Consider the following 27,808-nt stretch of genomic DNA (forward strand, 5'->3'; position numbering starts at 1 on the left):
TTTTACATTATATGTTCATCTTAACATATATGTACAACTACTTTCACGTGAAGGAGGTAAAAGTGCTTAGTCATTCCCCAAACTGGTTTAAATTAACTGAAGAGGGTCAAAGTTAGGGTGGATCCTACCGGCTTTTTGTGATTGGATGTGCTACAGCAGGCGAGCCCGTACATAGGCTGCAACACTTGTAAACGTTTACAGATGCTGCCTGCGCAGTCAGTAACTCAGCGAGGTTGAACTTTGAACACTAGCTCTGGAGAGAAAATGTCTTTTATAAAAGTAGATCCGGCATGTGATTTCTCTTTCCACAACCTACCATATGGTGTATTCTCCACATTGGATCATGTAAGTAATTTTTTGTTCTATGAATTTGCATCGAACAAGAAAAGCATAGCTTTTAACGCAATGTATATATTTTTTTGCATGAATACTTTTTGTTACAGAAGCATGCTAAAGTAAATGTAAGAATGAACCCTGAAGGAATCAGAGATTATTTGAAAAGTTGTATTTCCTCAGCCTAAACGTCGCATTGGGGTCGCCATTGGAGACCAGATACTGGACCTGAGTGTGATACTCTCACTGTTTCAAGGACCTGTGATGGCCAAGCATCAGGATGTCTTCCAACAGGTATTTTCTTTACACAGTGAAGCATTATACAGTATTTCCCTTCATAAAACTCTAGGATTGACAAAATTAAACATCCATCACGAGGGTCGCAGGTGTGCTGGAGCCTATCCCAGCTGACTTCGGGCAATAGGTGGGGGAGATCCTGAACAGGTTGCCAGCCAATCGCAGTGCACGCAAAGACGAACAACCATTCACACTCACACCTACGTACGATTTGGAGTCGTCAATCGTCCAACCATGTTTTTGGGGTATGGGAGGAAACTGGAGGACCCTGAGAAAACCCACGCTAGCAAACGCCACAGGAAAGCCGGAGCCGGAATCAAACCCACCACCTCTGCATTATGAGGCGGACGTGCTAACCAGTGCCCCACTGTGCTGCCCCAAAATTAAACAGTATTACTATTCTATTTTTGCAAATTTAACAGTGGTATGACGAACCTTTTTTCAAAAACAATATCGATTTGGAAACAATATAATTACCACTGACGTCTTTCAGACATTCTAAAACCCTGGAACGGGTTCCATCACATAATTGGTGCTAGCCATATTTGAGCAAATATTTATTATACACTGTGACAGTAATTCATTTTACACATACTGTTTGTCAAATCATTACATGCTTATCCACAATGTTGGGTTTTTCTATGCATATGATCTTCTAATCTATATGCCAGCCTACACTAAACGCTTTCATGGGTCTGGGATATGAAGCATGGAAGGAGACCAGAAGTACTTTGCAATATTTGCTCTCAGCCAATGAGAGCACTCTCAGAGACGACTGGACTCTACGCAGTAGGTGAGTCTCAAAAGTATAGTTCACCAAGTTATTGTTTTGTATATAGGTATTCTGGTCACGTTATGAGTGAAGTTTCACAAAGTGCACACATGATCACATGATAGCACGATTATTCAAGGCATTAAGAGGAATAAAATCAGCTCCATGCTTGAAAGTTAGCATGTCCATCAAGCAAGTACCATATGGGCAATTTAAGAAAAGTGTCACATACCTCCAAAATTTGTATTATGATTAATATGAAGCCAGACATCTTATGAAATCACAGCTACCAGAATCACAATACATTGATTAACGACGTATAACATCAACTGCAGTCCTCTTTCGGAACTGATGTTGAGAAAAGGTAGGTTTGATGATGAGTACCAGCAAGTAAAATTACCTGGACTTCTCTTCTTACCGTAACTCACTGTGAGTCACTCATGTTCTTATATTACCAGTTAGTAGTTTCTTTAGCTTTATTTCAATAAACTGTTAAACATCAATGTGTCTTGGATCATGCTGATTTTAAGGTTAACTTGATTTACTTTCAGGGAACTACTTGTTTAGTTTATATTTATGACTGTCTTATGCTTGTTAATTTGCTTTTCTTCAACATCAGCTTTTCCCTTCACCTCGTCTTCTGCCCAAAAGACTGCCTCACTATTGATAATTTTGCATTTGACCTCCTGTTATACTGTCCTTATTTGGCTTCCCTGTTTTTATTCCTTTTAATTTTTTATGTGGTTGGCCTTTTAATACTGTTAGCAACAATTTCCACTGGGTTTTATGTTTGAGAGTTTTCCTCACCACACGCGTGGCTGCTTAATCTGCTACATTTGGGTCCCCTCCCATTCTTTCTTTCCTCCTCTGGCACAGTAGTTTATACAAAGAGAAGCTTCAAGTATTATTGCTTCACATGAATTTATTTGTTTGTTTTTTTGCCTTCGAATGTGTAATTACTTTGTTGTTGCTTAATGTATTGCACTCTTGTTTTCATCTAACGTATTTTTGTTTTGATGTTGCAGAGCTTTTGTCCCACAGACCGCAGCCATTATGCATCTTCCCGCAGATATTGGTAGGTTCACACACAAATGCACATCATCATCACAGACATAAAAAATATTCTATTTAGACAAATATAAATTTATCTCTGTGAGTTATTCCAAGGGCGGCTCGGTGGGGCAGTGGGTAGCACGTCCGCCTCACAGTTAGGAGGGTGCGGGCTCGATTCCACCTCCGGCCCTCCCTGTGTGGAGTTTGCATGTTCTCCCCGTGTCCGCGTGGGTTTTCTCCGGGCACTCCGATTTCCTCCCACATCCCAAAAACATGCTTGATAGGCCGATTGAGCACTCCAAATTGTCCCTAGGTGTGAGTGCGAATGGTTGTTCGTCTCTGTGTGCCCTGCGATTGGTTGGCAACCAGTTCAGGGTGTCCCCCGCCTACTGCCCGATGACGGCTGGGATAGGCTCCAGCACGCCCGCGACCCCCGTGGGGACTAAGCGGTTCAGAAAATGGATGGATGGATGGATGAATTATTCCAATACAGATAGATTTAAAATTAAACAAGGAAAAAATAAAATGAAACATTCTTATAATTTAAAACAATTCCCAAATCTCCTGATGCAGTGTATCAGACTTTATTTGGTCAATTTACACAAAGGATAAAGAATTCCAAACACAGATTTGAATTTGATTGTTTCTATGTAAATTTATAATCCAAATAGCTGTTGATGAGATTGGAGGAGAATATTATAAAATAGATAGCAAAAGGTTATTAAGTGTAGAAATCTAAGATCTTATGAGCCAAAGGATAAGACCCTGGGTCAAACGTGACAAATGCAGTATAATGACAGAGCTGCCAAAGTAACAGGGCAGGGCTGTTGGCTGATCAAGGATTTTCTGAAAGGCTCATGCAGTAACACTTCTTAGCACTAGGTAGAAGTGTCTCCTTATAATGTACCAGGAAAGTACAGTATGTACTGTACCAATCAATTCAGGTTTATGCTAGTTGAATTCAAAAAAATAGTTCTTGCTTGCTTTTAAATATTACATTTCAGCGCATATTACTCACCAAATACATTTTACAGGTGATTTGTTTGACTTTGAGTCATTGTTTGAAATGTATTTATATCTTTACAGGTGATTACACTGACTTTTATTCATCCAGGGATCATGCAACTAATGTTGGCACTATGTTTCGAGGGAAGGAAAACGCCCTAATGCCAAACTGGTAAACTAATAATAATACTTGAATGGTACACCATCTGCAGGCAAGTGCTTTTGGAGAGAAAGGACTGTGTGGGACCAACTGCCCAGCGCTCTTGCCGTTATGATGTGAACAGTCACTGTTCAACGTTAATTTTATTGATGATATTAGCACAAGGGCATTCTAGCACAGCAGCATAAGCATGACCTCTGGCCACCTCTGCCTCGAAGCACAAACATAATTTATTTCCAGGTCTTTGTTGTAGGAATGCCAAGTCATCTTGCTTTCTTGGGTTAGACACACTGCACTGCCTAGAAGATGATAGGCAAAATAGTATTCTCATCCGCTATATCCTCATGGTGATTTTGTCACCTCTTTCAGTTGAATTTGGGTTGGAGATTATATAGTTATACAAGAGTACTATTGCACACTATGTGTATGACAAGGCTGAGTTGTCCTTTTATGAACAGCCCAAGCCTGAGAGGCCAGACGTTGCTGCATGAAAGAAGCTGGCTCAGAGTCTCTCTTTAAAAAAAGTTGGAAGCCTCAATTCATCCAGATTATTTTGGAGAGGAAAAAGTGTGGCCAAACTAATACAATTTTGATAAATTGGAGTTGTGTGGAGTAATTACTTTTGTCTCGCTTCAATTACCCACCAAATACAAATAAAACATGTACTATTGTGTTCTTCATATTCTGTATTTCAGAAGCAATGTCCCTCAGATAATTATGGTATCTAAAAACAGTTAAAATAATTTGATTAGTATTTTTCATTGTCTTTATTAATTGGCACTTTCTCTTGTGCAGGTTAAGACTTCCTGTGGGATATCATGGTAGAGCATCATCTGTGGTTGTTTCTGGTACGCCCATTCGTCGGCCGTTGGGCCAGATGAGACCCGACCAGAGTAAGTTCACAATGGCACAACTCTAAGTTTGGACTATGCTGATTATTGTTGACCAAATGTACCAGTAAATGAAGCGCATGCAGACAAATTTCCAACAATATGAGTATAAAACTTACATTTTAGCTCAAGAAAAAGCCTTCATGTCTTCTTATATTATTAAATGATTAATTGTTACATAGTACATTCTACACATTATGAATATTTCAGAACAGAGAACAGTACAAGTGATCATAAATGATGAAAGTTACAGCAATGTTACTTTCCTTTGTTGCAGCAAAACCTCCTGTGTTTGGTCCATCAACGCAATTGGACATTGAATTGGAAATGGTGATTGTATTTTTCTCTCATTTTCTCACATGCATATTTGTAAATGTAACTCTCTAAAAAAATAGAATATATATATATTTTTTATTCCCAAAAATATACATGTACTTACTTCACTTTTTTTTATTCTTTTATCACAAACAACTTTTTAATTTTAGGTTATATTTACCTGACATGTTTCGGCATGTACTTCTGCCTTCATCAGAGTGTCACTGCTGTAGTTGTGACGCGTCTTTATCAGCTGTTTGTGATAAAAGAACCCAAAAAAGTGATTGACAAGGGAAACAAAATGAACTTAGTACAACTATACATGTGTTTTATTCTCTGTGTAGGCTTTCTTTGTTGGTGGGAGGAATTTACTTGGGGAGCCAATCCCAATTGAGAAAGCCCATGAACATATCTTTGGCATGGTACTCATGAACGATTGGAGTGGTAAGAACATCTGCACAACCATCACTTGCCCAATATTAAATTTAATTAAACATTTAATTTATTAAACATAAGTTGTCGCATGACAGACAACCATTGGTGAAATTTTGTTCTCTCCACACTCCTATTAATACGCAAAGCCGATCAATATTTTTAAGATTAGATTAATATTTTTTGTTTGTAAAATCTCACCCTACGCGTTACCCCATTTGAGAACCACTGCATTATGCATTATGCATCATCATAAATGTAATTACCGTATTGGCCCGAATATAAGACGACCCTGATTGTAAGACGACCCCCTTTTTCAAGACTCAAGTTTATAAAAAGAGTTTTTGAACACCAAATTAAATTTTTATACAGAAAATGATTACATCTGAAACAAATGATTCTAACAATATATTCGAGAGAAAAAGCATGTTATTTTGCCTCATTAAAATCATGCAAAAACTGTCTATCATATCTTAATATCAGAATATTTAAATATGTAAACTAAAGTACAATCACATTTGTAAATGAATGGCTTCTGGTTTTTGAAATGTAAATAAACCTATCTACTGTGATAAAACAACAAAATTGCCATTACTACAACAACCATTGAAGTGAAGTCCAACTGTAACTGTATCCTTAAAACAAATCTGACGAAGGAAAAACATTGCAATAAAATAATGCAAACTGCTGCCGCTATTGTTGGGGAGCCTGAGGAGTCTATAGGGGGTTGGCTTGGATGGTTATGCTGTTTTCGCCCCCGGATGTCGGTCAGAACACAGGAGGGAAGACGTAGTTCAGTTTTGATTGCTTTACTGAATTATTGGCAAAAGAGTAACAGGCACTGGGGCTCATAGGGGCATACAGGCAAACTGGCAAAAGGGTATAGGCACGTTTGGTTGGAAGGATGTGAGAGCAGGTGTGTGTAGTGTACGTGGGTGAGTCTTTGGGTGTGCGAATGTGATTTTTGTGTGTGTAATTATTGTATGAAGCGTGTGTGTTGTGTGTGCTTCTGCAACAGACACGTACATACAATACAGCACGTAAGTCAACGCTCAACTTCTGACGTCACACAACACTGGTAGATGGCACACATTACATAACTAGCTGCGCGTAACGGTTCCGCTATACCACAGGTGTCAAACTCAAGGCCCGGGGGGCAGATACGGCCCGCCACATCATTTTAGCGGCCCGCGAAGACAAATTGTGCATCAAATTCGTGTGTCATTACTAGAATTGCAAATTGTCTTCAGTTTTAATATCTTTTTTTTAAATATTTGACTAGATTTTACTCGTCTGATTTGAAAACTAGTTATTTGTCAGTTTGTTTTGTAGCTTTTACTGTATATAATATGAGGTGCTCATACATTTATTTGGGTTGACAGTCATAATGGCCCTCCGAAAGAAGGCATGACTACAATGCGGCCTGTGAAAAAAATTAGTTTGACACCCCTGCGCTATACTAAATAATCATAAATGAAATACTCTTGGCAACACACCAAACATAAGTCATCGAGACACCACAATACATTTGCTGTTTTTATTTTGTGTTTTATGAGCATTTATCAGAAAGAATATGCATGCATACGGTGGCGCGTGAGTGTGAGGGATTTTATTCGGTAGGTGGTGCTGCAATATCCATGCGCAGGCGTACAACCTCCCTTCGTCATGATATGCGTTCTACGTCAATGATCTGCTAAGCGAAAGCCAAAAAATTAACAGACGCACCTTCTAGTTCCCCTCTCCACTCAGTCTAAGTAATTAGTAAATGAGGTTAGAATATAAACACTAAATGACCTGTGCCTCTCTGTGTCTAGCGACAAAAGACTTCATGTTCTTGAACATATAATCTCTTTCAGCTCGGGACATTCAAGCTTGGGAGTATGTCCCTCTGGGTCCATTCTTGGGGAAGAACTTCGGAACAACAATCTCGTCCTGGGTGGTCCCCATGGAGGCCTTGTTACCATTTGCAGAGCCTAATCCCATTCAGGTTTGACCATAGATGCAAACACTCTAAATTTGTGTGCTATCAAACTGTGAATGATCAGGCAACATCAAGTGTTGGTATTTTCATAGATGTACACTTAGCATATTTAGAAACTGGCCGTTTGCACCATTGTGAGTGTGAACACATCTGACTTCCTTTGCAGCCACTTGAAGCGTCTCTTATAATTGCCTTTAAATTTCGTGCACACAGTCCTTGGTATGGCAGAAGCAGTAATTCCTTTGCTGGAGTAGGTTTGCAAAGTATCTTAATATGGAACTGCAATCAGACCTGTGGGCAATCACAGATAACTGCTATGAAGTTGGAACTTGGCGACTGACTTCCACCCTGATAGTATGTGTTCATTTGTGACATGATGTAAAGGGTTAATGGCATCACAGACTTTTCGACAGCTCAGAAACCAGAGCCTATTTGTCCGTTTTTGAATATTGCGCATGCGCAGGTCCCTCTTCCCCACGCTTCCCTGTCATTTTTAGAAAACGCCTCCACACTCGCATGCACGAGTGCCATATTTGAAGTTGTATTCTCAAAGACATCAATACAAGGCTTTTTTCCCCCAGTCAGAAGTCAAGCAGGGAACGCTACAATAAAGCCAGTGTCCAAAATTCGCAGTTTTAATCCCATAACATGTACAGTTCTTGGCGAAGAGACGTGAGCGAGCATGAATATCAACAAGGAAATAAAACACAAAAAACAGATTGATTGACAATGTTACAAAATAAATTCTAAATAAGTACCTCTCTAATACCTTTAAGTTTGCATTATGTGTATACACAGCCTAAAGTTCGTAAGTATAGACGTTCATAAGTAGAGGCACCACTGCATATAATTTACATATTCAGACAAGATTTATTCATTAGATTCCCGTTCATGAAACATATTTAATTTTAATTCATTTAATATTATATTGTGGGCTATACTGTTATTGTGAAGGGATACAATGTGTTATCACACATGAATTTTGAATTACCGTAATTTTCAGACTATAAATTGCTCCGGAGTATAAGTCGCACCAGCCATAAAATGCACAATAAAGTGAAAAAAAGCATATATAAGTCGCACCGAAGTATAAGTCTCACTTTTGGGGCAAATTTATTTGTCAAAATCCAACAACAAAAACAGACATGAACCAGCAACAACAGGCTAAACGATACGGTATGCTAACGTGACATATACACAAACGAGGAGCTGAGAACGGGCCTGACGTAACATTCCGAGTTATTCAAGTAAGTATTACATAAATAACACGTTTATCAAACCATCTGTGTCACTCCAATTCATTAAATCCATCGATCGTGCTTTATGTAAACAATGCCGTGCATGCGCCGCATATGCTGACGTCGGACCCGATGTAAGTTGCATTTCTAATTATTCCACAGACCCATATAACAATATATAAAGTATATTTCAAATAACTATCATATTACAACAATAATATAAAACCCTCTGTGTCACTCCAAATCATTAAATCCATCGATCAAATTCCTCGTTCTTTGTCAACAACGACGCGCGTGCGCTGAAGAGTCCTAGTAACTATGTTGTAGCGTTAACAAAGTACCAGGAAAGACGTGGGTTTATATAACAACAGTATTATCAAACCATCTGTGTCACTCCAAATCATTAAATCCATCGATCAAATTCCTCGTTCTTTATGTCAACAACGCCGCGCGTGCACTGCAGAGATCTAGTATATAACTATGTTGTAGCGTTAACAAAGTACCGGGAAAGACGTGGGTTTGGTAAACGGCTCTTTATTTAACAAAACAAGAGTTCAACGAGCCAACAACTACTGAACTTCCAGCCACAGAGGTGGAAGAGAGCTCCATAAATAGGACCGGGCGTGCGTAAAAGCCATGTCCGAGCCCCATTCACCGTCCCCGGACAGCCACCCAGCCGAGCGCCGGCTCCCGACTTCCATCCACGGAGGTGAAAGAGAGCTCCCGTCAAGAAGGACCGGGCGTGCGTAAAAGCCATAATAGTTTTTCAAACCTTGTGTGTCACTCCAAATCATTAAATCCTTCAAACTCTTCGTCCTCCGTGTCACTTACAAACAAAGCCACGAATGATGCCGGTAGTACGTGGGGCCCTTCATCATCTTCGTCATCCCGTGATCGAATCCTTTGCCTTTTCTGTAAACAACCGCCGCGCGGCACGGGTGACGTCACTTGCAGTTCAAATGACAGTAATCCCTTGCTACATCACGGTTCGTTTATCGCGGTTTCACTACATAGCGGATTTTTGAATTTTGAAAATTTGTGAAAAAAATCACATTTAAGTCGCTCCTGAGTATAAGACGCCCCCCTACCCCCACCCAAACTGACAAAAACCGCGACTTACAGTCCGAAAATTACGGTATATTGCTCAGTATACAATTAGGCACTTGGACTCGCATTGTAAATCTAGTCTCAAGAATGAATGAATCAGTCATTTCTCCATTTAGATTTGTACTTTATTCCTTATTTCAGCCTATGGCAACATGTATTACCTTCTAAGTTTCTTAATTACCTGGAGAATATACTTTATGTCATTAAGTTTTTGCATATTTCTGGCTGATTTGCATCGAATGATGAGGTGAATATAGCATGGGCCTTCCTTTTAATATTGGGGTAGATTATGTGTTTTCATTATTATATATTTGTTTCATTATTTAATAGACTACTTCTATGAGTGTTATAAAATGTTGTTCCTTTGCCCACCCCTGTCCCCAACCCCTTCTTACAGGATCCACAGCCACTCCCCTACCTCCAACATGAAGATGCATACACATTCAACATCAATCTATTTGTATCACTAAAAGGTATGGAGGAAACAAACTTTTTTTTAACTGTGTAAATTTGTCTAACAACCCCCACACATTGACTAAAGTGCTGCACTCCAGGGGTTACACAATTCTTCCTGTCTCTCACCCACTCGGTTTCCCATTATAACACGAGCTTCTACCTATTCTTAACCAAACATTATGTAACCCTTCCCGCTCACATAATTCTCTATTACAGGTGCACATGCTCTGAATTGAAAAGCACTTTTACATAGAAATCCAACACAATTCTCTGTTGTCAGCTATGTTGTCTAAATGTAAATAAAAACAAAATACGGACAGTGATTTGAAGACAAGATATTTAATTTTAAATATTCACTCATTTTGAATTTGAGGCCTGAAGCACATTCCAAAATAGCTGGGACAGGCACACTACATTTTACTACATCTCCTTTCCTTTTAATAACACTTAATAAGCGGTTGTGAAATGAGGACAGCAATTGTTAAAACTTTGAGGAATTCTTGCTAGCTGTCAGTTGCTCACCAGTCCAAGATCTTCATTGTCATGTTACATTTAATAACGCATCAAAGGTTTTCAATGGGACACTCATCTGGACTGCTGGCATGCCAGTCAAGGTTTCAGACTTTTTTACTACGAACCTATACTGTTGTAACTTGCAGAATGCGTTAAGGTGTTGTCTTGATGAGAAAAGCAAGAACATGTCTGAAAAAGACATTGCTTGGATGGCAGTGTATGTTAGTCCAAAATCTGGAGGAACCTTTTAGAATCACTGGTGCCTTCAGGGATGTGCACGTTACCCAACACAGATTATGTCTTTGGAACTTTGTGCGAATAAAAATCTAGCTGCTCCTTTTTCTCTTAGGCCTCAAGCATACGACTAATTGCTCACACAGTTTTTCACAAAGTGGTCAAAATCGTCCATCTTTGGTTGTGAATAACTGACCTTTTTGGGGATTCTTTTTTTCATACCCCAACATGACACTCACCTGTTTCCAGTCAACATGTTCAAAACTGGTGTCAAAACTGACAGTTCCCAGTTTTTGGGAATATGTTAAAGGCATCAAATTCAAAATGAGAAAATATTTGAAAAAAAACAATAAAGTTTATCAGTTTGAGCATAAAATACCTTATCTTTGTGTATTCAGTTGAATATAGGTTGGACATTTTTGAATGTGTTCATTTCATTTACATTTTACACAAAGGTTTTGGGTTTGACTTCACCTCCTGACCTCACTGTGTGGGCAGGAGGTCAAAGCTACTGTTTTACCGGGGACTCCGTTTTCCTCCCACATCCCAAAAACATGCTTGGTGCACTCTAAATTGCCCCTAGGTGTGAGTGCAAGTGCAAATGGTTGTTCGTCTCTGTGTGCCCTACAATTGGCTGGCAACCAGTTAAGGGTGTCCCCCGCCTACTGCCGGATGACTGCTGGGATAGGCTCCAGCATGCCCGCGACCCCCCGGTACCGTTAATGATTTTGTCATATTTTTTTTTTCTCCTTCAGGGCATTTTATGAAAAAATCTTCTAACATCTGCACTTCAAACTTCAAGGTAATAAATAATCTGTAGCTTTAATTATTGCATAGTTACATGTGACATATGACAAACTATGATCGTTTTTTTCCCCAAATAAAGTGAGTACAGTACTAGTTCTGTGCGAGAGAGCGACAGAGAGAAAGCGAACATAATGTCTGATGCTCATTGTTTAAATATGGCCTGTTTGTCACTTTGCATGACAGGCCAGTCAGATAAACAAGTACAAAGGCACGACTGAATGATTATTTGACAAGTAGTCCATGTCTTTTATCGAAGGCAGGCAAAAGAGTTGTGAATACGTGCTTTGCATCCACAATCAATAAACACTCTTACAACTGTAAAACTGCTAGGGCAATGCTCATTAATGCTCATCTCTTCCATGTCTTTAGTACATGTACTGGACAATGAAGCAACAGCTTGCTCATCATACAGTCAATGGTTGCAACATCAGACCTGGAGATCTGCTGGCATCTGGTACCATTAGTGGACCTGTGAGTGTCTGACAACAAAGCATCAATTTTACTTGTATTTTCTTAATATAGGAGCTGTGTACTTTCTAACGGAGTATTTTGAACGTTTGTGACCCCATGAGGCTAAACCTTCCTTAAGTCTTGAGTTTTATAAACGGTGTCAGCACAGACAGCAGGGCCTACACCATCAGCGACTCCCGGCTCAGCTGAGCAGTTGACAACCTTCTATGTCTGCAAAAAAATTGAGAATGGGCTGTGGTTACTCTCTGGACTTGTTGACATTCACATTTGATCTCTGCAGTAATCTCAAGAGTCAGTCTCAAACAGTATTTATTAACATATTTACAGTGTGAGCAAACACCATTACATGACTTGTCATGTTTCTTCACATTTATGTGGGTGCCACCAAAGTGTTCAGTAGAGAAGCTACACTTGAAAACCTAAATCTTAACTTGAAAAACTCTTATTTTCCACCCAACATCCCACTTTGAACCCAAATGAAATTCCATTCTGATTTGCCCTGTGATGGATATTTTCATTCCATTCACATTTATCAGCTGCTTTTACTTTGGGATAATAATGAGACACATTTCCCCCTATTTTCTGACATGTTACACACCAAAATAGCTGAATTTGTGCATTTTCTGTCTACTTTTCTATTTGAGGCAAAGTCATATTTTTGAATGAGAGAAAAAAAAATATAAAAAATGATTTAAAAAAAATCAGATTATTAATCAAACAGAATCATTGATTATTTAAGAAAAATTAGTAGTTGTAGCTTTAAATTTGAAGATTTTAGACCGAATCCACGTTATCGTTATAAGCATCTTAAATTACTTATTGGAACATCCCTAGTCTCCAGTACTCAAAGCTACTGTCTTACCTGTTAGCTCACTAACGTACCATAATTTTTGGACTATAAGTCGCGGGTGTTTTTTCATAGTTTGGATGGGGGGGGCAACTTATACTCAGGAGCAATTTAAATGTAAAATTTGTCTCATATTTTCAACATTCAAAAATCCGCGATGTAGTGAAACCGCAATAAACGAACCGTGATGTAGCAAGGGATTACTGTCATTTGAACTGCAAGTGACGTCACCCGTGCCGCGCGGCGGTTGTTTACATATAGGACAAAGGATTCGATCACGGGATGACGAAGGATTTAATGATTTGGAGTGACACAAGGTTTGAAAAACTTATTTATGTTATAGTTATTTGATATATTTTATTTCGTGTAGCAACTTGTAAAAAATGTTTTCGTTACAGTTCAGTAGTTGTTGGCTCGTTGAACTCTTGTTTTGTTAAATAAAGAGTCGTTTACCAAACCCACGTCTTTCCTGGTACTTTGTTAACGCTACAATATAGTTATATAGTAGATCTGTGCGGCATACGCGCAGCGTTGTTGACATAAAGGACGAGGAATTTGATCGATGGATTTAATGATTTGGAGTGACACAGATGGTTTGATAATATTGTTGTTATATAAACCCACATCTTTCCTGGTACTTAGTTAACGCTACAATACAGTTATATACTAGATCTCTGCAGCGCACGCGCGGCGTTGTTGACATACAGAACGAGGAATTTGATCGATGGATTTAATGATTTGGAGTGACACAGATGGTTTGATAATATTGCTGTTAAAATAAACCCGTCTTTCCTGGTACTTTGTCAACGCTACAATACAGTTATATACTAGATCTGTGCGGCGCACGCGCGGCGTTGTTGACATAAAGGATGAGGAATTTGATTGATGGATTTGAGGATTTGGAGTGACACAGATGGTTTGATAATATTGTTATATAAACCCACGTCTTTCCTGGTACTTTGTTAACGCTACAATATAGTTATATACTAGATCTGTGCGGCGCACGCGCGGAGTTGTTGACATAAAGGACGAGGAATTTGATCGATGGATTTAATGATTTGGAGTGACACAGATGGTTTGACAATATTGTTGTTATATAAACCCACGTCTCTCCTGGTATTTTGTTAACGCTACAATATAGTTATATACTAGATCTGTTGCGGCGCATGCGCGGCATTGTTGACATATAGGACGAGGAATTTGATCGATGGATTTAATGATTTGGAGTGACACAGATGGTTTGATAATATTGTTGTAATATATTTATTTGATATATATACATATTTGATATATACATATATATCATTACATAGGTCTTATACTCCGGTGCGACTTATATACCGTAATTTTCGGACTATAAGTTGCTCCGGAGTATAAGTCGCACAAGCCATAAAATGCACAATAAAGTGAAAAAAAACCATATATAAGTCGCAAATTTATTTGTCAAAATCCAACACCAAAAACAGACATGAACCAGCAACAACAGGCTAAACGATACGGTATGCTAACGTGACATATACACAAACGAGGAGCTGAGAACGTGCCTGACGTAACATTCAGAGTTATTCAAGTAAGTATTACATAAATAACACGTTTATCAAACCATTTGTGTCACTCCATTTCATTAAATCCATCGATCTTGCTTTATGTAAACAATGCCGCGAATGCTCCAGAGTCGCCCCCCCCCATACAAACTATGACAAAAACCGCGACTTATAGTCCGAAAATTACGGCATGTTTTTTTTTTCATTTTATGGCTGGTGCGACTTGTACTCCGGAGCGACTTATTGTCCGAAAAATACGGTAGTCCTAGCCATCCCAATAGGTGATTCTCTCTTTGGTGCATGCAGTCACCTCGTGTACAACTACTGTCAATGCAGTCTACACAAGCAAACGTGTTACATAACAAACACACCAGACATTTGGGGTATGTGTCCATCAGTGACAGACTGATAATCCACTTCTGTCCATCACTTTTGTAAACGTTGCCATCAGACGACTATTGCCGGCAAAATGGGGGAGAAATTTATGTATCGCAACTCTTCCAGGATGTAGTCTCCGCCTTTCACCCAACTGGAATTGCTTCAGCTCACCCGTGATCCTAATGAGAACAACTGGTATATTTGAATGAATAGAAAGTGTCCTATAAGTACTGTATACCATCAACTGCCCTTGAAGTAAATCTGTGGTACCAATTTAATCAGTACAATCTATCTCCCAAAAGAATCCAGAGAGTTTTGGCTCCATGCTGGAACTATCATGGAGGGGATCCAAGAGCATTGATCTTGGTCAAGGAGAAACCAGAACCTTCCTCCGGGATGGAGATGAAGTTACCATTACAGGTTAGTAAAAATCAACGTACTGTTTAGGAAACAACAAATGGATAAACTATGAGATGGTTAAAATAAAGACACCGTTGAGTTTGGTCAGCTATATCCTGTTGTACAAATTAAGGTCTATAAACCTTTAAATAACATTTAATTACACCCACGTATGTATATATTACAGCTAGTGCATTTTCGAGGCACTGGATAGATTCCATTTCATGTACTGCATACAGTATAGGACATAATAATTTAACATTTATTGCACCTGAACATTATGGAACTGGAGGGAAACATGGAGCCGCTTCATCATACTGTACATGTATTTTCTCTGTCTAGGTCATTGTGAAAGAGATGGTGACAGGGTGGGCTTTGGGTCTTGCACTGGGGTCATCCTCCCTGCCCTGCAACACTGAAACCTGCAGAATGTTGTGTGTGAGAATTCATTCCTTTATGGAGAATAAATATTCAACACACATTTGCACACATTTACAATATGACACATTCACATGCTGCTCAAATGATGTGATATGAGCTTCAGTTAATTCTTCATTAATTTCTCTGAGATCCATAGAGATATATCGATCCATACATAGACAATGTTACTGAAATCCTCTGCAATATTTATTCAACAGAGGAATTATTTCACCTCATGTCTAGTGTTACTACCGTACCAGAATCAGTATTATTGATATTTTTAGCCTGGCATTTCTGGAACAAGGGCAGCTCGGTGGCGCAGTGGGTAGCACGTCCGCCTCACAGTTAGGAGGGTGCGGGTTAGATTCCACCTCCGGCCCTCCCTGTGTGGAGTTTGCATGTTCTCCCCGAGCCCGCATGGGTTTTCTCCGGGCACTCTGGTTTCCCCAAAACATGCTTGGTAGGCCGACTGAGAACTCCAAATTGCCCCTAGGTGTGAGTGCGGATGGTTGTTCGTCTCTGTGTGCCCTGCGATTGGCTGGCAACCAGTTCAGGGTGTCCCCCGCCTGCTGCCCGATGACGACCGGGATAGGCTCCACCACGCCCGCGATCCCTGTGGGGACAAAGCGGTTTGGATTTGTGGATGGATTTCTGGAATACTAATAAAAGCATCAGTTTTTTATCGATTGTGTTTCTGCTTCCTTTTTACCTTTTTCATGTTTCCATAAGATTTGAAGCTCTCTTCAAATATAATAGTCTGTCAAATTCTAAATGGCCACTTCAACTATATTGCTTATAAAATAATTATATGATTCATGTCACGTCTCATCCCCAGCCGTTCCACTATGTGTCTGTTGTCATGGTTTCTGTCTTTGTGCTCGCCCCTCCCCTCCCGTGTGCCCATGATTAGTTTGATTATTCTCACCTGCCTCTTGTTACCGTAATTTTCGGACTATAAGTTGCGTTTTTTGTCATAGTTTGGGTGGGGGGCCGACTTATACTCAGGAGCGACTTATGTGATTTTTTTCACAAATTTTCAAAATTCAAAAATCTGCGATGTAGTGAAACCACGAAAAACGAACCGCGATGTAGCAAGGGATTACTGTCATTTGAACTGCAAGTCACGTCACCCGTGCCGCACAGCGTTTTTTTACATAAACGACAAAGGATTCGATCACGGGATGACGAAAATGACGAAGGGCCCCACGTACTACCCGCATCATTAGCGGCTTTGCTTGTAAGTGACACGGAGGATGAAAAGTTTGAAGGATTTAATGATTTAGAGTGACACAGAAGGTTGGAAAAACTATTACGGCTTTTACGGACGCCCGGTCCTTCTCGACGGGAGCTCTCTTTCACCTCCGTGGATGGAAGTTGGGGGCCGGCGCTCGGCCGGGTGGCTGTCCGGGGACAATGGATGGGGCTCGGACATGGCTTTAACGCACGCCTGGTCCTATTTATGGAGCTCTCTTCCACCTCTGTGGCTGGAAGTTTAGTAGTTGTTGGCTTGTTGAACTCTTGTTTTGTTAAATAAAGAGCCGTTTAACAAACCCATGGCATAAAGAACAAGGAATTTGATCGATGGATTTAATGATTTGGAGTGACACAGATGGTTTGATAATATTGTTGTAATGTGATAGTTATTTGAAATATACTTTATATATCATTATATGGGTCTGTGGAATAATTAGAAATGCAACTTACAACGGGTCCGACGTCAGCATATGCGGCGCATACGCGGCATTGTTTACATAAAGCAAGATCGATGGATTTAATGAATTGGAGTGACACAGATGGTTTGATAAACGTGTTATTTATGTAATACTTATTTGAATAACTGAATGTTACTCAGGCCCGTTCTCGGCTCCTCGTTTGTGTATATGTCACGTTAGCATACCGTATCGTTTAGCCTGTTGTTGCTGGTTCATGTCTGTTTTTGGTGTTCGATTTTGACAAATAAATTTGCCCCAAAAGTGTGACTTATACTCCGGTGCGACTTATAGATGTTTTTTTAATTTTATTGTGCATTTTATGGCTGGTGCGACTTATACTCCGGAGCGACTTATAGTCCGAAAATTACGGTACCTGTGCGTTCTTTTTCTGAAGTTGTAACTCTCAGCACCCAGGCAGATAGTCTCATCAGCTGTTCAATTGTCCTTCACCAGCAGTGCATGTCAGCAGGCTTTCAGAAAATGGGGAAAAAAAGCGAACAAACATAAGATGTGGACTATCCTCCCACAATAATAATATTTACTAAATTGAGGGATCTCTTCCTTTTGCCTGCAAATGAAGGTGTTATGAAGAAGCCTTCTTGTTTTAGATGGGAGTCTGATTAGAGTGCTCATATCTGTTCTGAATGGCCATGACTGCAATCATCCAGATGTTGTTCCTACCATGTGGAAGTGGGAATAGCACTGTAGGGATCCATGATGACCTTGGCACAATGGATGATCATAGCCAGGAGCAGCAGGCATAGGAAGCCAAGGCAAGCCAGAGTCAGGCCTTGATCTACATCAACAAAGGCTGGCTCCTCGGTGGCCAACATCTCCCTGGCTTCTGTCCTTGGCCACATGTGCACACCCTGGGATCATCCCGAGACTCTGATTAAAAGACAAATATTTAGACAGATTAAAAGGTTAAATATTAAAACTATACATCATTATGAAACTAATCTCAAATCATCAGTCGTCTTTGTTCATGTCTGTACTGAAAACAGTATGTATGCTGAGCTGGGTAATAATAACACGTTATATTTACTGTTACTACATGTTAGTTGTAAAAGTAGTTATACAACTATATTTATTTTACTCAAAAGAAACTTTATTTTTACACTGCTATACGGAGCTACATTCTATGCAATCTATTATTCTGTACAAAATATATATGTTTTGGTTTGTCAGAGAGACGTCTGGACTCTACTGACTCTGTTTTACCAATCCAACATAACAAGTGTTGTTGGACTTCACGTTGCCAATCAAACAGACCCAGGCAGTTACATAACCACAAATGTGTTTTGCAATGCCACAAAGACTGTTGTCTTCTTATGTGTCCAGCCCAAAATGTCTTTGTTAAGCTTCATGAACAAACTGTTTCCTTAACTTCATCTACAGACAGCCACATCGTCACTCTTATTTTGCTTGTCGTGACTGATGTTTATATTGTCTATTTATCTGTTTATGTATTTATTTATTGGTTCATAATATTTTGCATGTTTTTATATTTTATGTAACTCTTGCATATCTGTTCTTTAACCTCTCGTGTGCCCACTCTTGTGTGCGGATACTGCTGGGAACTGAATTTCCCCGCCGGGATCAATAAAGTATCTGTCTGTCTGTCTGTCTGTCTGTCCATCTCTCTAATATGTCTTGTCACCGTGGGATAATAGGAAACGAAATTTCGATCTCTTTGTGTGTCTTGACGTGAAGAAATTGACAATAAAGCAGACTTTGATAAAGTGTAGGGGCCCGAGGGCCAATAGTTTTTTCTGACATTTTTTAACTATAAAATTTTCATGCTAATACACACTGTTATAAACAAATTTCATTGTTCCAATTGTCTTTATTTTTCAAATGACAAAATAACCAAATATAAGCCACTCAGGCAGATGTGAACACTAAAAACACAAATTTGGTTAGGGTTGATAGATTAGTTTGATCCTATGCTTATTTTGGAATGTAACCTATAATAATTAACATAGCTTGTCCTGTCTTAACAAAGTAGTAGAACAAAGTGCTAAGATCCTTTCAACTGATTGACCAACTGCAGAGGAAGCAATCGGGAGGTGTTCTATTTACACAACATCGTAAAACACCCCCTGCTGTGACCCCCTGAGAGGCCAGGGGTTCACCCCCACCTTGGCCACTCTCACCCCCACCCTACTTCTCTCAATAAATACTCTCTTGCATGAATCAAAAGTCAGACTTTGTTCGAACATTGCTGTACCTACAGTAACGAACAAACTCTCCACTTGCAAGTGCTTAAAGGGCATACTGTCTCCCGTGTGGTTCTTGCAAAATAAGTTAGAGTGGGAACATCTCTAACAAATTCTGCTTTTCATTCATATCTGAAGAGTCAGATAACATTTACGGATCTCAATGGCCTCCCTGATCCGTAAACGAGGCCCGAGGACCATCAACAGAGACGAGGGAGCCTACATGCTCTCTACCACCTGGAGCAGCATTTTGGAGAGGTGAAGGGACAGCAGAGGGCGTGACTCATCTGTCAAATCTGACAGGTGAGTCACGCCTTCATTCATCGATCAGCTGATAAAGACGCGTCACAATTACAGCAGTGACACTCTGATGAAGGCGGAAGTTCATGCCGAAACATGTCAGGTAATACAACCTAAAATACCCTGTTTGTGATAAAAGAACCAAAAAGTGATTGAAAAAAGGAAACAGAATGAACTTAGTACAACTATGAACTAATTATTATTAGCCTCATCTTTGTTATTGAAAAACTGTCATCATTGTGATACGCAACTGTTTCCACCTAACCTGATCAACCTGTGAAATATTGCAAACAGGCCCTTTTTTTTCTTAAGCATTCCTAATGAATAAAATCTCGACAAAATCTTCTGTGGGTGAATGGGGCAACAACGAGATGGTCCCCAAAACAGGACTGGTTTTGCAGGTGGAGGCCATTTCAAGCTCCTCCCTCTTGATCTTTTTTAACTGTTTTTCCACAAGTGTTGGCTTAAGCAAGAGTCATTATCACGACTGGAAGCATGAGGCGATTTCTTAACCCTCTTGAAGTTGCGCAGATTGTCCAACTCCTCCAGGATGACACATCCATGCGTACTGTTGCAAGAAGATTTGATGTGTCTCCCAGTACAATCTCCAGAGCATGGAGGAGATTCCAGGAAACAGGCAGTTACTCTAGGAGAGCTGCACAGGGCCGTAGACGGTCCTCATCCCATCAGCAGGACCGATATCCGCTGCTTTGTGCAAGGAGGAACAGGTTGAGCACTGCCCGAGCCCTAAAGAATGACCTTCAGCAGGCTACTGGTGTGAATGTTTTTTTGCCCAAACAGTCAGAAACAGACTTCATGAGGGTGGCCTCAGGGCACGACGTCCTGTAGCGTGCCCTATGCTCACTACTCAGTACCGTGGAGCTCGATTGGCATTTACCATAGAACACTAGAATTGGCAAGTCCGCCACTGGTGCCCTGTGCTTTTCACAGATGAGCAGGTTTACCCTGAGCACCGGTGATAGACGTCAAAGGGTCTGGAGGAGCCAAGGAGAGTGCTATGCTGCCTGCAACATCATTCAGCATGACCGGTTTGGTGGTGGGTCAGTGATGGTCCGGGGAGGCATTTCCATGGAGGGACGAACAGACCTCTACAGGCTAGAGAACGGCAGTCTGACTGCCATTAGGTATCGGGATGAAATCCTTGCACCCATGGTCAGACCCTACGCTGGTGCAGTAGGTCCTGGGTTCCTCCTGATCCACGACATTCTCGGCCTTATGTGGCGAGTATAGAGACAGTATCTGGAGGATGAAGGAATTGACACAATTGAATGGCCCTCATGATCACCTGATCTAAACCCGATAGAACACCTTTGGGACATAATGTTTCGGTCTATCAGACGCCGCCAGGTTGCTCGTTAGACTTTGGAGGAGCTCACTGATGCCCTTAGACAGATCTGGGAGGACATCCCACAAGACACCATCCGTCGTCTCATTAGGAGCATGCCGCGACGTTGTCAAGCATGCATACAAGCATGTGGGGGCTACACAAGATATTGAAAAGAGTTTTGAATTCCAGAAATTGAATTTAGGCAAAATAGACGAGCCTGCCACATCATTTTTTCACTTAGATTTTTGGGGTGTCTATATACTGAGCCCTCTGTAGAAAACTTTTATTTCCATCAAAAGATGTGGCATCCTTTTTTTCCTGAGACATTAAACTGTCCATATCAGTATAGATATCCAACACAATCCGTTCCAGAAGGCAGTTCGAGAAGTGATTTGTTCGAATTCTGAATATATTTTTCTCATTACAATTAATGGAAGAAATTTAATCCGTTCCAAGACAAAAAAAACTTGCCTCTTTTCAGCATTTTTTCATTTGCTAATTTTTGACCGATCGCGCAACTGCAGCGCACTGCCGAACGCGCAACTGTAGTGCGCCGCCGACCGCGCAACTGCACCGCGCTGGTCGCATTATTGTGACAGAGTCGTCGCTGAAATTTAGAAAATATTTTTAAAGTCCTGATGTACTTTCCAAAATTTAAGTGGAATGGAGCAGGGCGACCAAGTGCAGCTTGGACCAGGGGAACTCAAAATACAGACTCGATAACCTGACATGACTTAACAAAACTAACATGACTTCCTAACCAAAACATACTTGAAAATGACAGGAACCAAAAGGACATGAAGACGACACAACAACAAAACAACAGACAACAATGATCCGACGGAGAGTGAGGGGCAGACAGAACTTATATACAAGACAGGTAACAAGAGGCAGGTGAGAACAATCAAACCAATCATGAGCACACAGGAGAGGAGGGGCGAGCACACAGACAGAAACCAAGACAACCGACACATAGTGGAACGGCTGGGGACGAGACGTGACAAACCCCCCCCCACAAGGGACTGCTCCCGACGTCCCCAAAATAACTGAAACCCCCACGAGGCGCACCAGTCCAAACGACCTCACATGGCAAAGTCCTAACTGCCCTCGGCGGCAACTCTGGGGACATGAACCAGGCTCCGCGGCAACTCGGGGACATGAATCGCGCTCGGCGGCGACACGGGGACATGAACCACAACTGGCGGCGTTTAAGGAGCCAGGGCCACAATTGCAGAACACTCTGGGGACCTGAACCGCAATCGACAGCAACTCGGGGACATGAACCGTAACCCGCGGCGTTCAGGTAGCCAGGGCCACAATCACGGCACACACTGGGGGCCTGAACCGCAATCGGCGGCAACTCTAGGACATGAACCGCAATTCGCGCCGTTCAGGGAGCCAGGGCCACAATCGCGGCACACACTGGGACCTGAACCGCAATCGGCGTCAACTTGGGGACATGAACCGCAATTGGCGGCGTTCAGGGAGCCAGGGCCACAATCGCGGCACACTCTGGAGACCTGAACCGCAATCTGCGGCAACTTGGGGACATGAACCGCAATCGGCGCCGTTCAGGGAGCCAGGGCCACAATCGCTGCACACACTGGGGTCCTGAACTGCAATCGGCGGCCACTCGGGGATATGAACCGCAACCGGCGGCGTTCAGGGATCCAGGGCCACAATCGCTGCACACACTGGGGTCCTGAACCGCAATTGGCGGCAACTCGGGGACATGAACCGCAACCGGCGGCGTTCAGGGAGGCAGGGCCACAATCTCGGCACACTCTGGGGACCTGAACCGCAATCGGCGGCAACTCGGGGATATAAACTGCAACCGGCGGAGTTCAGGGATCCAGGGCCACAATCGCTGCACACACTGGGGTCCTGAACCGCAATCAGCGGAAACTCTGGGACATGACCCGCAACCGGCGGCGTTCAGGGAGCCAGGGCCACAATCGCGGCGCACACACAGGGGGCCTGAACCGCAGACGGCGGCAACTCAGGGGACAGAACCGCACTCGGGCGGCAACTCAGGGGACAGAACCGCAGACGGCGGCAACTCAGGGGACAGAACGGCACTCTGGCGGCAACTCAGGGGACAGAACCGCACTCGGGTGGCAACTTGGGGAACAGAACCGCACTCGGGCGGCAACTCAGGGGACAGAACCGCAAACAACGGCAACTCAGTGGACAGAACCGAAAATGACGGCAACTCGAGACAGAACTGCACTTGGGCGGCAACTCAAGGGACAACCGCACTCGGGCGGCAACTTGGGGAACAGAACCGCACTCGAGAGGCAACTCGGGGGACAGAACCGCACTTGGGCGGCAACTTGGGGAACAGAACCGCACTCGGGACGCAACTCGGGGAACAGAAACGCACTCGGGCGGCAACTCGGGGAACAGAACCGCACTCAGGACGCAACTCGGGAGACAGAACCGCACTCGGGACGCAACTTGGGGGACAGAACCGCGCTCGGGCAGCAACTTGGGGGACAGAACCGCACTTGAGTGGCAACTTGGGGAACAGAACCGCACTCGGGCGGCAACATGGGGAACAGAACCGCACTCGGGTTGCCACCCAAATGTGTCATCATGATTTCAGATGACCAGATGGTGGTGATCATCTGGTGTAGTCTGCGCTTGAGGAGGTATCCGCCATGCTTCAGAATTTCTGCCGGGATTCCATTAAGGCCCAGGCTCTTGTTGCTTTTCAGGCCCGGGTTGGCTTTCTGTACCTCGGCGAAGCAAGGGGGGAGTCCAGATCAATGACGGGTGGCAGGCAGGGCAGGTCGGCAAGCGTGTCCATGCGGGTTGGGTATGTGGTGTTCAGCAGGGTGTTGAAATGCTCAGCCCATCTGTCAAAGATCTGTTGTTTGTCCTTATACAGGATGGTACCATCTGCTGATCTGAACGGGGCTATGTTCTTTCTCTGTGGGCCATAGATAGACTTGATGGCATCAGAGATGTTGTTGTAGCTGGCTTTCAGCGAGCTGGATTGGGGGTTGGAAAGGCGAGCTGCAAGGGCCTTGTGTTTTGTCTGAAGTAGGTTGTGGATACCAGGTGCACTGTTGTCGAACCAGTCTTGGTGTCTCAGTCTGGTGTACCCTATGGATTTTACTGCCGCCTGGTGAATGGCATTGCGAAGGGTGCTCCAGGTAGCGCTGACGTTGACATCAGTTGGCGTTTCCTGGATCTTAGACAGTTGTAGAGCAATCTGTTCCCTGAGCAGGTTGACTGAGTCCATGGACTTCATGTGCATCACAGTTGATTTGCCTGCAGGGTGGCGTTTACCTGAGAGGACGGAGTTCCAGGATGAGTTTGGCTCTGATTAGACGGTGATCTGTCCGGCAGTCAGCTCCACGCATGGCTCTAGTGACTCCTTCCTGTCAGCTTGTCGGACAAGGATGTAATCCAGAAGATGCCAGTGTTTGGAGCGAGGATGTTGCCAGGATGTCTTGAACTTGTTCTTCAGCTGGAACAAGGTGTTTGTGATCACCAGTTGATACTCAGACCAAAATGTGAGGAGGCAGAGACCATTTGCATTGAGCTTACCGGCACCGTGCTACCCAAGCACATCCTTCCATAAAACACTGTCAGAGCCCACTCTCGCATTGAAATCGCCGAGTAGCACGTGCTTGTCGGTGGGAGCTGTTTTATTCATGGCGGTGTGCAGGGAGGCATAGAAGAGTTCCTTGCACTCAGGGTCAGCCTCCAGTGTTGGAGCATATGCACTGATAACGGTTGTTTGTGAGTGGAATCCGCCAGGTCATCAGTCTTTCACTGATGCCGACTGGAGATTCAGGGATCCTCTGAAGTAGGCTTGATCGCACAGCAAAACCTACACCATGGAGATGGCGGGAGCCTTCCGGAAGCCCCTTTCAGAAGAAGGTGTAGCTTTCTCCCACCTCTGTTGTAGAGTCCTCTCCATGGAAGCGGGTTCCGCTGAGAGCTGCAATATCGATATTGTATCTCTGCAGCTCGTGGGCAACCAGTGCTGTTCTTCGTCAGGGGCGACAAGAGTCATCACGCGCATCCAAAAGTGTGCGGACGTTCCAGGTTGCAATGATGAGATTGATATGGGTTTTCTTATTCTTATCATTTTGATCGCATAGAGGGATGACCCGGCAACTGCGGCAGGCTGCCCGGGTTAACCAGAAGAGACCATTTTTAGGCCACCTTTTCTAGGCCCTTCCTTATTCAGGGTGAGCATGGAGGAGGTGCTCAGTCGCATGAGAGGCTGCCAGAGAGAAGCGCCTTTCCATCCCGCTCCTCAGCGACCACATGTCTCACGTCGCCTAACGTGCAGGGTTGGGCTAGATACTTCCAGTCACATCCTTACCTGTACCTACCGCCCTTCCACATCGCCGCAGGACTTTGGAGTGGGGGGTTGAGGTGGAGGGTGGGGTATCTGGAGCGGGCCTGCGCAAAGGAGTATCTACCCTCACTGCCTTGGCTCCTCCCTACATATTCCAGTGGTATGCACTGCATGACGGCTTTCTGTAGAGGAGAATTGCAGAAGACTGCCAGAAACACCGCTATTGGTGAGTGCCTAATGCGGGTTTTCTCCACAGTTTTTTTGTTAGGGGTTGACTCCCGTAGCCATAGCACATGTGAGTAAACCCATTAGGCATTGGGGCTTTCGGTTTTACATTGGGGTGGCCTTTTCCTAGATGGGTTGTCTTGCATGGCTATGAGCCTCATCTGCCCGTGCTATTTGCCCATAGCTGGGGCAGTGATTGAGAGGCGCGAGGGCATGCACACCTTCTCTCTGGGGCCCACTGCTGCTCCGAGATCTCCTGCAGTTTAGCCTGGGACCGCAAGGTACCCAGTATCCGTGTGGCCGTGGGGAGGTACTGCAGGAGTCTTGACGGTCGAGAGGCTATGTACAGGCAGGAGGAGGCTTACGCACTCTGCTCCTCTTTTCACCCCTGTCAGGGGGCTAGCCGGTGGCAGTAGCTGAAAGCAGAAGGTGAGAAGCAGAAAGCAACATGCACTAGCTACAGGCACTACTACCCCAGTACTACTGCACTGACGCTTCACACACGCCTAGTGCGATGCGCGCGCGCGCGCGCGCGCACACACACACACACACACACACACACACACACACACACACACACACACACACACACACACACACACACACACACACACTTTTAACCTTTAAACTATTTCTGTTTGTCGAATAAGATGTTTTGCAAAAGCAAGTCACTCACATGATTTGTTAAACAGTAACGAAACAGTCTCATGACTGTTATTTTGTTAAGATTTTTTCAAATTATTTGATATACTCTAGCATTAAAATTGCGTGACGTTGTTTTATGCATTAAAGTTAAAGTTACCAATTCGACTATTTTTGTAAGCGTAAAATATCTCGGCAAAAATATCTTCTTCAGAGGTGAGACTGACTATCCACGGTCACTTTTAAAAACAACAACGCATCAATATAGCATCGTCAAAGAGAGCAACACATTTTCAACTTTCAATATGGTAAGTAATGTATTAAAATAACATACCCACGTGAAGACTGACGAATAGTTTCGGTGATTTTTCCCTCTTATTTTCATACTGGAAACGTTGAGTGGTATGCCAGTGTGCATGCTGGCAGCATCGCGGAAGGATTTGCGCATGCGCCAATTCCACAGCTGTAGTGTCTTGTTGACAATTTTGCTCGATTAATTTCGATATTCTGGCAGCAATGTTGTCGTTGTTGGAATTAAATGGTCATGCATTCCTGATGATATACCTCAAATGAAGAGACTATCGATGAAATTGTCATAAACGCATGCGTCCGCCCGGTAAGTAAATTTTGATGATTTATTGTGGGTAGCTTGTAAGAGCTCATTTGCTCATTCGAGTACGACGCTAATTGTATTAGCTCTGTGCTAGCGCGATAAGTTGTCAAGCTCGTAGTTTTTATTAACTTGTATGCCTTGAGCTGGTGGTCTGTAGGCCTATATCAAATCTAAGTTATTGTAAAGGCCAGCTATACTATGGCGCAAGTTAGCAAGTAGCAAGCTCGGAGGAGCAGGTATTAATTTGGGATTTAAGTGGCTTGCCGATAAACTACTTCTTTAGTATGCTTTAACAAAGGGCACTTGCTAATGCCAATGCAATAGGTCAGTTCTTTCGTCGTTTTCCAAGTTACTAATACACGCAGTTTTCTCTGGTATGTGAAAAGAAACTGCTCAAACCTGATTTTTTCTGTATCAGCCAGGTCTGTTTAGTAAGTTAACGAGCTCAATGTCAATTTATTGGCTGTATTTTATCATTAAAAGTGGTTCCTTCATTCTGTTCCGATTCGGACAGCCAGATCACTACCGACTCTTGGTCTCGTATGTAAGGTGTCGATGTTCGGTAAAAATCCCACAGTCCCATGCGGTGGATCATACTGGACGTCAACTCCGTCTTTTCCTTGTGAACGCGTACGCTCGTCAGATGAGTTTACGCTACTGGGGGCAAGATTTGTGTCAAAATTATTCATTGATGTTTATCTATCTATCTATCTATCTATCTATCTATCTATCTATCTATCTATCTATCTATCTATCTATCTATCTATCTATCTATATAT

The 27,808-nt window shown here is 42.7% G+C and overlaps 2 protein-coding genes and 1 long non-coding RNA gene across 10 annotated transcripts in view; 2 read left to right on the forward strand and 1 right to left on the reverse strand.

Moving 5' to 3' along the window:
- Positions 1-188: 188 nt before the first annotated feature.
- fah (fumarylacetoacetate hydrolase (fumarylacetoacetase)) lies at positions 189-16,338 on the forward strand. Of its 3 annotated transcripts, XM_085907395.1 has the most exons (14): positions 189-345; positions 517-627; positions 1,302-1,423; positions 2,428-2,477; positions 3,542-3,632; positions 4,416-4,513; positions 4,788-4,840; positions 5,170-5,269; positions 7,114-7,244; positions 9,981-10,056; positions 11,542-11,588; positions 11,963-12,064; positions 15,136-15,253; positions 15,575-16,338. In XM_085907395.1, the coding sequence occupies exons 1-14, from the start codon at positions 265-267 to the stop codon at positions 15,649-15,651; spliced, it is 1,257 nt and encodes a 418-aa protein (XP_085763521.1). In that variant the 5' UTR covers positions 189-264; the 3' UTR covers positions 15,652-16,338. The 3 variants fall into 3 exon arrangements, with proteins under 3 accessions (XP_085763521.1, XP_085763523.1, XP_085763522.1); XM_085907397.1 differs by lacking the exon at positions 189-345 and having other exon boundaries at positions 520-627; positions 720-1,423; XM_085907396.1 differs by lacking the exon at positions 189-345 and having other exon boundaries at positions 529-627; positions 712-1,423.
- LOC147058873 (uncharacterized) lies at positions 11,203-27,639 on the reverse strand. The gene is made up of 4 exons (XR_015065630.1): positions 26,751-27,639; positions 18,046-18,252; positions 17,738-17,834; positions 11,203-16,265 (listed from the first exon to the last, which is right to left on the reverse strand). It is a non-coding gene; the product is annotated as an uncharacterized LOC147058873 (long non-coding RNA).
- Positions 26,455-27,808, forward strand: part of LOC147058874 (uncharacterized) — a 66,607-nt gene continuing 65,253 nt past the window's right edge. For 2 of the 6 annotated variants that reach the window (XM_085907388.1, XM_085907392.1), the window contains exon 1: positions 26,790-27,032. The gene's annotated coding sequence lies outside the window, so the exon portion shown is untranslated. Of the gene's footprint in view, positions 26,725-26,789; positions 27,033-27,808 lie in introns of those variants that run through there. The other 4 variants (XM_085907389.1, XM_085907391.1, XM_085907394.1 and 1 more) reach the window with 4 other exon arrangements.

Source organism: Syngnathus leptorhynchus, chromosome 3 (genome assembly GCF_054491065.1).
Source record: "Syngnathus leptorhynchus isolate UIUO chromosome 3, UIUO_Slep, whole genome shotgun sequence".
Classification (NCBI taxonomy): domain Eukaryota; kingdom Metazoa; phylum Chordata; class Actinopteri; order Syngnathiformes; family Syngnathidae; genus Syngnathus; species Syngnathus leptorhynchus.

What these genes read in the sequence shown, in the direction of transcription:
- fah (XM_085907395.1), top strand. Translation starts at nt 265, where the DNA reads ATGTCTTTTATAAAAGTAGATCCGGCATGTGATTTCTCTTTCCACAAC. An exon ending in GCATCTTCCCGCAGATATTG is followed by an intron (nt 2,478 to 3,541) that starts GTAGGTTCACAC and finishes ATATCTTTACAG; the next exon opens with GTGATTACACTGACTTTTAT. An exon ending in TCTATTTGTATCACTAAAAG is followed by an intron (nt 10,057 to 11,541) that starts GTATGGAGGAAA and finishes TTTCTCCTTCAG; the next exon opens with GGCATTTTATGAAAAAATCT.